At 37.2% G+C, this 10,061-nt stretch overlaps 1 protein-coding gene across 1 annotated transcript in view; it reads right to left on the bottom strand.

The window, feature by feature from the left end:
* Positions 1-10,061, bottom strand: part of LOC107595322 (dynein heavy chain 2, axonemal) — a 165,735-nt gene that overhangs the window by 44,291 nt on the left and 111,383 nt on the right. The window contains 1 exon segment of the mRNA XM_016285691.1: positions 2,446-2,537. Coding sequence (XP_016141177.1) covers positions 2,446-2,537 — 92 coding nt within the window.

Raw genomic sequence — 10,061 nt, forward strand, 5'->3', positions numbered from 1 at the left:
AAAATCTCATTTTCCCCCCCCCCCCCGACACATTCAAGGTAATTACTTTTGTTGGGGCTTTAGCCTATTGTGTTTGTTTTTTGCTGTCAAGTACAAGGATATGTTTGCAGATTCTGTACTGCTCATGACCAATTGACTCACTGTTTGCCGTGATAATCAAATCAAGACTCTTCCAAAATACAACTTTTCCGAAGCATTGGGAACTTTTAGTAACTCCCCACGCTCCAACTTCTCCCTGATGCTGTGCATGGTCAACTGTCACCTATATGCTAATGTGTGTGTATGTGCGTTGCGTAGGCAATGTATAATATTTATAATATAATCAATATAACAATATTTCATACAGTAGCCTATGTGTGCTCTGCGTATATGGGCACAATAAAAGGAGAGAAGCTAAATGAGCCCGAGTCAGACCCGGGCCCGATCTGTAAAAAAAAAAAAATGTCCCGAGCCCGGCCCGAATGGACTCCGCGTGTTGGGCCCCGATGGGCTTGCAGACCTCTAATGCTAATCATGCTAACAACATGCTAGTAACTTGCTAATCATGCTAACATCATGTAATCATGCTAGAAACAGTTTTAAAAATATGTTAGCAACATGCTAGTCATGCTAGAAACAGCCTAGCAACCACCCCAGGTACCCTTATCAATGTGTTTTATACCTATCTGTTTTTCTGATAGACTGTATTGCCTTGAAAACATTCAAACTTTAATCTTTAAAACTATTTTAACTGTTAAACTACTCCAAACTGAAAACTTTCAGATTGCAAGCTTTTAAAAATACTTCAAACTTGTTGTTGAGCTGCAAATGCTTTGTCAATACAAAGGTAGTTATTTGTCATGCCAATAAATCAAACTATACTGAAATTGAAAAACTCAAAGAGAGAGTGAGAAATGGAAAGAGAGAGGATTTGAGTTGTTAGTTGGTCAAGTTCAGAATAATCTGCAAGACAGAGATGAAGAGAGAGACAGTGGATATCAAAAAAATGAAAGACCAGATCAGTGTGACAGCAGCTACAAATCACAAAACACTGAGATACACTACAATAAAGAACAAAAAAAATTACACATTGTTGTAATATAAATAATTAAAATAATAAAAACTGATATTTTTGAGAGACATAACAACCCAAGATGTAACTCTGCATGTGTACATAGACCAATAATTAAGAAATATCAGAATAACACGACGCATCCTTTGTGAACGACTTGAAAGTTAACTTCGGACAGATTGACAAACTTCATATTGGATTGTACAAAGAACATGAGTACAAAAACTGACAAAACACACACACAAGTGCCGCCAATCCCTGCTGTTTTAGCAGGCTGCATAGTGATCAAAGAGAAAGGCTGGGGAAAAAAAACAAGCTATGTGATTTCCTGTGATACTCGAGACTGGCACAGAGACAGAGAGGGTTTGTGGATAGAGACCAGGCTGGACGGGATGGCAAAAAGAAAACAAATAAGCAAACTTTTCTACAACCATTTTCACTCGTTCTTTGCTTCTTTCTTTCCTTCTCTCTTATGTCTGTTCTTTCTTGTCACATCAGGATTCATTGACTATCTTTCCACTGTCTCTGTCAGTGCTTCAGCTTATTTTGCATCTGCTATCAGCAAGTTTCTAAATTTCTTGATGATCGCAAGCCTTAAAGTCGACATAAAACCAAATTCACTACCTTTTTATTTCTGCAATGTGTCACTCAGAAAAAAAATGAACGAGAAAACAAATTACAATATACATCAAGAATTTACTGAAAGTGGGCATTCTATATGAAAAACTATGAAAGATTTGAATGCAAGACATTTTTTTAATTTATTTGCAATAATTGCGTGAACCTTTATTAAATGAATGTTAACTGGCATTAATCTACTGTGTTAACTAGAATTTAAAAGGCTGTAGTGCGTACATCAGTGGCCAAAACCAATGTTTCTTCTATTTTTATAGAAGGACCACACCAGAAATGTTTCTTTAAACTTCAATTAAACTGGCAATCATTCAGCACTATGATTAATATCATTAAAGTGTCTATTATAACAATGATACTCTTTCAAACTAAAAACAAATCAATACTAAGGCTGCAAAACAGACTCGCCAAGCTTCCTCTCCCTTTAATGAGACACCTGAGATTGTTTTTCTTTAAAAAGTTTTGACAGTTCTGGAGGCAAATGTATTTGACGTTGTATTGGTGTGAAGTAGAGAGAAGCGAGAGAGTAGTGATTAAAGTGCACTGCTACAGAAATCTACCACAGACTGCTGTCTGCATATGCATATATATTTGACTCCAAACAAACAGCTGAATCCAAATCGTACACAATATTTTGTTTCCTATCTTTAAACTCAAGTTAAGTTGAAAGCTTACACAGGGTACACATAAAGAAAAAAACAAAACACACACACACACACACACACACACAAAAAAAGAATAAAACTAAACACAAAACATACCTGCACACGCCGTCTGTCCACTCATTGGTGGAGAGGTTATATTCTCCATACAGTTCTCCCAGGCTCACTGCCTTGGGGTTTAGGGGACACTCCTAAGAGCAAAGTTCAAAGGTCAGAGTTCAAAGAAGGAGGGAATGAATCAGCTACGGGAGAAAAATCAAATAGATGTGGAATCATACAGTGATGAGAGAATGATACACAGGAGACTCAAGGGTGTGTGTGTGTTATATGGAGTGGAGGTAATGAGGAAACAGGGTGGTGATGTTTGCATGGAGAGATAGAAATAGGCACCAGAAATAGATATGCAAAGAGGGGGGGGATATGAATATGAAGGAGTGAGGAGACGGAGATGGAGACACAGAAGGAAGAAGGGAGAGAGAAAGGGAGGATGCAAATAGAAATGGCAGCCTGAGTCACAGAGAGAGCAGAGAACAAGATGGACCCCCAAAATGTAAAGAATTACACACACTAGGCAGAAAGTATCCAGAGATGTTAACCAACAGAGATTTAGACTCACACACACTCATATGCTAACACCAGGATGCCAAACCCACACAGACACACAGTCACCACAGGTACCCAAACCCACAGAGAATTAGACAGTGACAGGGACAGGGGCGAAAACACTGGAGGGAGAGAGAGAGAATTAGGCTATGTTCAGAATGGAACACTACCTTACAGGGAAAAAATGGCAATGGGGGGGATTGTTGAATTTGCATGAGCAATCCAATCATTTATATAGATCAGTGGGGGTAAAAATTTATTTAGAAAAAATCCTCTGCTCTGCTTGTCACCCTTGGCCAGGACAATGATGTCGATATTGGACGAGAATGTATTATCAAGGGGCTCTGCGTATACCTCAACGAGGATCCAGACAATTTAGTGAAAGAGTATGTGGTAAGTACAATTATAAAGGTTCATTAATTTAGATCTGTCTTTCATAAAAAAATTAGGTTACACTTTACTTGAAGGGGTGTGCATAAGACTGACATGACACCTTCATAATCATGACATGACATCTACATAATCATGACATGACATATCATGAATATGAAGGCTTTTATGCATGTTTATGACAACTGTCATTAAGTGTCATTCGCTCAGTTATGTAATTTTTAATGCAAAGATGACATTGTTTGAGATGTCTTTGTTATGGGCTATGGTTAGGGGTAAGGGTAGGGGTAGGGTTAGGTTAGGGTTAGGTCAAATAATGTCATATTTGCATTAAAAATGACATAACTGAGCGAATGACACTTAATGACAGTTGTCATAAACATGCATAAAACCTCCTTCATATTCATGACATGTGTCATGTCATGATTATGAAGGTGTCATGTCAGTCTTATGCACACCCCTTCAAGTAAAGTGTTACCAAAAATTATTTCATAAAAAAACCACTCACTACTTAGATTATTGATCAGTCCCTCCAGGATTTTGCGGGACCTTTTTTTCTTATTTCTGGCCTAAAATGACTGAAATTGCAGCATCTTTTCTCAAAATTTGCGGTGATATTTGTGGCATTTCTTGTTTTGCAGTGTAAAAAAACCCACTTGAAATGGTTTTAAACAGTACCAAATTAGGGTTCTTCGGAACACTTTTTGGTGCTAAATAGAACCCTTTTTTATAAGGTTCCATAAAGAACCATGCTTTGAAAGTGCTATATAGGACCTCAATAGTGTGATAAATAACCTTTTTAAGAATAGTGTATTTTCATTAATATTAGTATATTTGTATCTTTATATTATTAATATTATTATTATTTTTATTGGCCTAGTCTTATAATGTCTTCTACCTCTAATATGGTTTTACATAAAAAAAAAAAGCGAGCAGGGGATTTGTTGAATGAGTAGCCGTGTAGCCTATACTGTATGATAATTGGTGAAATAAAACCACCCGCCAGTAAATTCGAGCAACGTTCTGAGTGGCCGTATAAGCTACAAACAAGTAGAAAATAATTTATTTGTAGATTATACAACAGCAAATAGGAAACCGGACAAAACAGAAAAGGTAAGAAGGGACATTTGAGAAAAGAGCATAGCGGACCCATAGCGGAACTAAATTTACCCCACGTCACGTGATTTTCTTGGCCTTGTCTTGTATATTATATACATTATATACAAGTTCACATTTTTCATTAGATCTACATTATTAATTGATTGAAATAAAAAAAATTTGTAGTGCCCAATGTTCTGTCAAGTAGAAAATAATTTATTTGTAGATTATACAACAGCAAATAGGAAACCGGACAAAACAGAAAAGGTAAGAAGGGACATTTGAGAAAAGAGCATAGCGGACCCATAGCGGAACTAAATTTACCCCACGTCACGTGATTTTCTTGGCCTTGTCTTGTATATTATATACATTATATACAAGTTCACATTTTTCATTAGATCTACATTATTAATTGATTGAAATAAAAAAAATTTGTAGTGCCCAATGTTCTGTTAAATCAAATTTCGTCTGTGCATTCTGCAGACTGTTGACAAAGCCTTCATCCAAAAATCCAATGAGACCACCACAGTGGGAATCTACGTCTTTAAATTTCATGACGGATCTCAGGACATCAGGATTGTCCTTGAAGGCCAGAACGTCTTGCAAGGCTTGGACAACTTTGCATTAGCTACGGCAATGCTTTTTGGTCTAATGTATGCTTTAAATCTCAACTACCCACCTGAAATGAAATATACCTTTGAGGTACTGCAGAAAGAAGTCATGGAGCTGGAAGGCTGCACTCTTATCAAAGAAAGCTCAAGTTCTTAGAAACGTACGGCAGGTACTTCCTCTCGGAATAAGGACCACTGTGTTTCTTTTTTTATTTCACACACTCACAAAGAAAACTTATACCGCACATACGGAGTCAACTGTTTATGGAGTAGGTTGGCAACTGTTTATTTTGTGGTTGTTTGATGTGTATAGTTTGTTTTTTTTCCAGGTCAAATTTGATTGGTTAAAAGGACCTGAGTGATTAAAACCTGATTGGTTAAAATGGAATGTCCACTCAGAAATGAACATTCTTGAAGAAAGTTAAACAAAATTTTGACTCGTCTTACTGCTTTTAAAACAAAACAAAAACGTCAAGGGAAGCTTCGGGACTACTTAATACTCGTTATTGTCCACCTTTTCCACTACACGTTTGATGGTGTCTTGTCTTTTACTTCATGACCGGAGATATGCTGTTATTGTTCATAGTTATTCGTTACATTCCATGAAGCAGTTTTTAACTTCACACAGAGAAAGCTAATTTCTGTTGCATATGCTCAGTGAAAACATATATTGTACTTTGGACTACTTTATACTCATCATTACTGTTAACCTTTTCCAGAGCACCTGTTTGTTGGTGTCTTGTCTTTTACTTAATGTTTGTTTAGTTGAATTTTACTCTCTCTGAATTGTCTAATGACAGGATATGCTGTCATCGTTCGTAGTCATTCATTCATGGAATTTAAGCAATTTTTTATCTTAACACAAAGTTTCTGTAGCACATACTCTGTGAAAATGTATTGTACTGTTAAAAATACAGTGAATTGATTCAAGAAATGTTTTTGCTTGTCTTGCTACTTTTTAAAAATTGTATTAATGTTGTAGCGAAGACTAGTAGATGTACAAAACACATGTATTTATGAAAGCCAGCTTACAGTATTCTAAAACTAGAACTAACCAGGATAGTTTTATTTATTGAGAAACCACTGCACATATGAATGAAAGATATTAAAATCACGCTTGTTTAACAAACATAAATTATGTAGCTTTAACGTATATAAATCATGTTCATTTAACAAACAAATTATGAAGCTTTAACATGTATAAATCATGTTCATTTAACAAACAGAAATTATATAGCTTTAACATATATAAATCATGATAATTTAACAAACAGAAATTATATAGCTTTAACATATTTAAATCATGTTCATTTAACAAACATAAATTATGTAGCTTTAACATATAAAAATCATGTTGAGTAAATCTAACTTTAATATGTGGAACCGATGTACATATTTTTATGTTAATCCAACAGTTTTTTTTTTCAGTGTACTACTTACTGACTACTACTCTGTACATAGTGTAATCAAATAGTATATAAAAACTATCTAGAGTAAGTTCAGAATGGAATACTAGTGTAGTCATTATTACATACTGCACAATATACTTACTAAAAATGAGAAAAAGCAGTAATTAAGAATATGTTTGGAATGGAAAAAATTGTGACATAACATTATGCAATAGTATCATTCATTGTTGTGACTTGTCACATGACTTTTAGTGAGTGCCATACAGTGGTCATCAAATCAGCATATTAAGGCTGGAATGGATTAAATGACTTTTTAAAATCTGACCAGATTTTAAAGGCTTGAATACACTATATGACTTTTAAAATCTAATCTGATCAGATTTTAAAACACTGGGCATCATACACTTACAGACTTTGTTACAGTCAGAGGTAAACCTGGTCATCATACACTAAACAACTGATCATACACTGGGGCCGGTTGCATAAAACTGTTTTAGACTCATCTTACAAGTTAGTCATCTACATTTTTTCTTTAAGACTGGTCTTTACTTTGTAAGCCAGTTGCATGAAATCTTAGATTGGTCTAATTTAAAGGAACACTCCACTATTTTTGAAAATAGGCTCATTTTCCAACTCCCCTAGAGTTAAACAGTTGAGTTTTACCGTTTTCTAATCCATTCAGCCGATCTCCGGGTCTGGCGGTAGCACCTTTAGCTTAGCTTAGCATAGATAATTGAATCTGATTAGACCGTTAGCATCTCACTCAAAAATGACCAAAGAGTTCCTATATTTTTCCTGTTTAAAACTTGACTCTTCTGTAGTTACATCGTGTACTAAGACTGACGAAAAAAGAATAGTTGCGATTTTGTAGGCCGATATGGCTAGGAACTATACTCTCATTCCGGTGTAATAATCAAGGAACTTTGCTGCCGTACCATGGCTAAGCTAAGCTAAAAGTGCTACCGCCAGACCCGGAGATCGGCTGAATGGATTCGAAAGCGGTAAAACTCAACTGTTTAACTCTAGGGGAGTTGGAAAATTAGCCTATTTTCAAAAATAGTGGAGTGTTCCTTTAAGACTAAAAAGTAAGACTGATTGCCCCATGGCTAACTTTTCCTTACAATCTATGTTGCCATGGAAACCAACTGTCAGCTCTGCCAGATTCAGAAAAGTGGCCAGACTTTTGTTTGTCTTGTGCTATGGCAAATTTTAATCTTTTGTTTTATGAACGTGCAATAAGAAGCGAAAAGGTTTTCAAAGACCGTTCAAATCCACTGGAAGTCCTTTCTGAAAAGGAACTGTAAGAAAAAAATTTGAGATTCCCAAGACATGCGATTCAACAATTAGCATTTGACTTGGAGGAGCAGCTGAGGCCCGAAACTTCAAGAAATCGTAGCATCCCTTTACTGCTACAAATATGTCTAACGCTATGCTTCTTTGCCACAGAATGTTTTATTAACACAGCTGCAGACGTAATTGGTCTACAGCAAGTCTACAGCATCAAGAATCATTCATAGAGTTTCCTGTGTGCTGTCAGGTAGACTTCCACTGTATCCGACTGATGTCTCTACCTTGAATAAGGTAAAGATGGATTTTTGTGCAGGCAATCTGTATTGCCAAACTAAGAGTGCTCAACTGTGTTGCTCGCTGGCCAGGATCAACCCATGACTCAAGAATTTTGGTGAATTCCCAAATTCATGATGCATTTGAGAGAGGAGAATTGCAAGGGGTGCTTTTAGGTGACTGGTTATCCTCTAAAACCCTGGCTTCTCACGCCCTTCTTGAATCCAGTCACTGCAGCTCAAACTTGGTATAACACAGCTCAAGCCAAAACAAGGAATGTCATTGAAAGGTGTTTTGGAGTACTGAAACGAAGGTTTCATTGTCTGCATGGAGAGTTCAAAATGAAACCAGAAAGGGTTTACAACATAATCTGTGCATGTGTTGTTTTACACAATTTAGCAAGGTAATAAATACGATTTTAGCCATAATTTCAACTCCTAGCTACATTTCCACAATAATTTTAAAAATATAGAAGTAAAAGATCACTTTGCTTTTAATACAGATCTTGCACTCCCAGATCTGGAGGAAGACCAAATGCTTGAGGAACCAGGTTTAGAGATCACTGAGGCAGGAGATGAAGATAGATCTGGGCGTTATATTCGACAAATGATCGTAGAAAACATTTTCTCTGTTTGATTGAGAAAACTGAAAGAATTACTATTTTGAAATGCACTTGACACATTTTAATTTATTAATCAAACCAATATTTACAAAAAATTCATACAGAGGATCAGTAGTAACTTCTGAAATTCAATATAATCTTAAAATTATTTAAACAGAACTACCTTTATATTCACTTAAATACATGTCAAGTCTGTTAAATACACTTAAAGATATTTGTATACAAACATTGCTTTCATTTAACTATTAAGTAGTTAATTGATTAATTCTTTGATATCAGTCAATTAAATCTACAGTTCATGTCCAAGTTTCTGTAGCTCCAACGTTAGCTTAGTGTTCTCTAATTCCAGTTTTTCTATTTCTATTTCTAATTTTAGTTTTGCTTCCTCCAGTGTTAATACTTCGTATTGTTTTTCCAGCATATGGTTCATGGTTATCTTGCTTGCAGTGCCTTTCTGTAACTCCGTGTCTGAGCCACTTCCCACAGGTGCCACTTGGGTGCTGTCCAAATCATCCCCTTTAATAATAATAATAAAAAATATATATATTAACAATGTTAATGAGTGACAGGAACAATTTCTTTGTTGTAAACATTTCTTTGCAGGAATGCTGTTGCCACTAGCCTCCTGTAGTCTTCAGTAATTTTAGCACAAACAAATTTATGTTCCCTTTCAGTCAGTCACGTTCTACGTTACTTCAGTCGTGACTGACGAATTGGGATCTCGCCCGAGAGCCCAATCACCTTAGAGTGTAAACTAAACAAGCCAATGACAGTTGGCGTGCGTGTTTTGCCACGCGCACCATGCCCCGCAGCGCGGGTATAAAAGGAGAGCGTGTGCAAACGCACATCAGCTTTTTGCTTCGGAGCCAAGCCTTCTCAAAACGAATCTCAGCGAGTGTTTGGAAGAAACAGCTGGCGTTGGTGTTACGGTGCGTCAGCAGCGGTTGCCATTCAGTGCTGCTCATCTTCGGCATGCTGCAGCTGCCATTCTGGGCGCTTCAGCGCTCTCTCTAAAAGAGTGTTTCCTTTTTTTCCTAAAAGAGTAAATATCTAAAAGAGCTCCATGAGCGACGGGCGTCTTTTTAAAGATGGCTTCCCGCTTGTGCGTTTCTGGATGCGGTCGTTTCCTGCCTCCATCTGATGGTCATGATCGCTGCCTCTCGTGCCTGGTTGCCCGATTCAGTTCCAGTGCTGACCACTATGCTTTCCCGGGCCGCCGAGAGTGTCGGGCTGCACTAGAGGCCTCCTCCTTCTCCTGAACGCTCAAGGCTGGATGATTGGCTCCTGGGGGCGCAGGCCGGGTGTCGGCAGCCGCCTCCGGGTCCATTCTTCTTCGGAAGTGCATGAGGAGGTTACTAAGTCTTGGAAGGCACCTTTTTCTGCCCGAAACAGACTTGGTGCCTCCTCCGTCCTCACCAC

This window comes from Sinocyclocheilus grahami, unplaced genomic scaffold, assembly GCF_001515645.1.
Source record: "Sinocyclocheilus grahami isolate Dianchi unplaced genomic scaffold, SAMN03320097.WGS_v1.1 scaffold200.1, whole genome shotgun sequence".
NCBI classification, from domain to species: domain Eukaryota; kingdom Metazoa; phylum Chordata; class Actinopteri; order Cypriniformes; family Cyprinidae; genus Sinocyclocheilus; species Sinocyclocheilus grahami.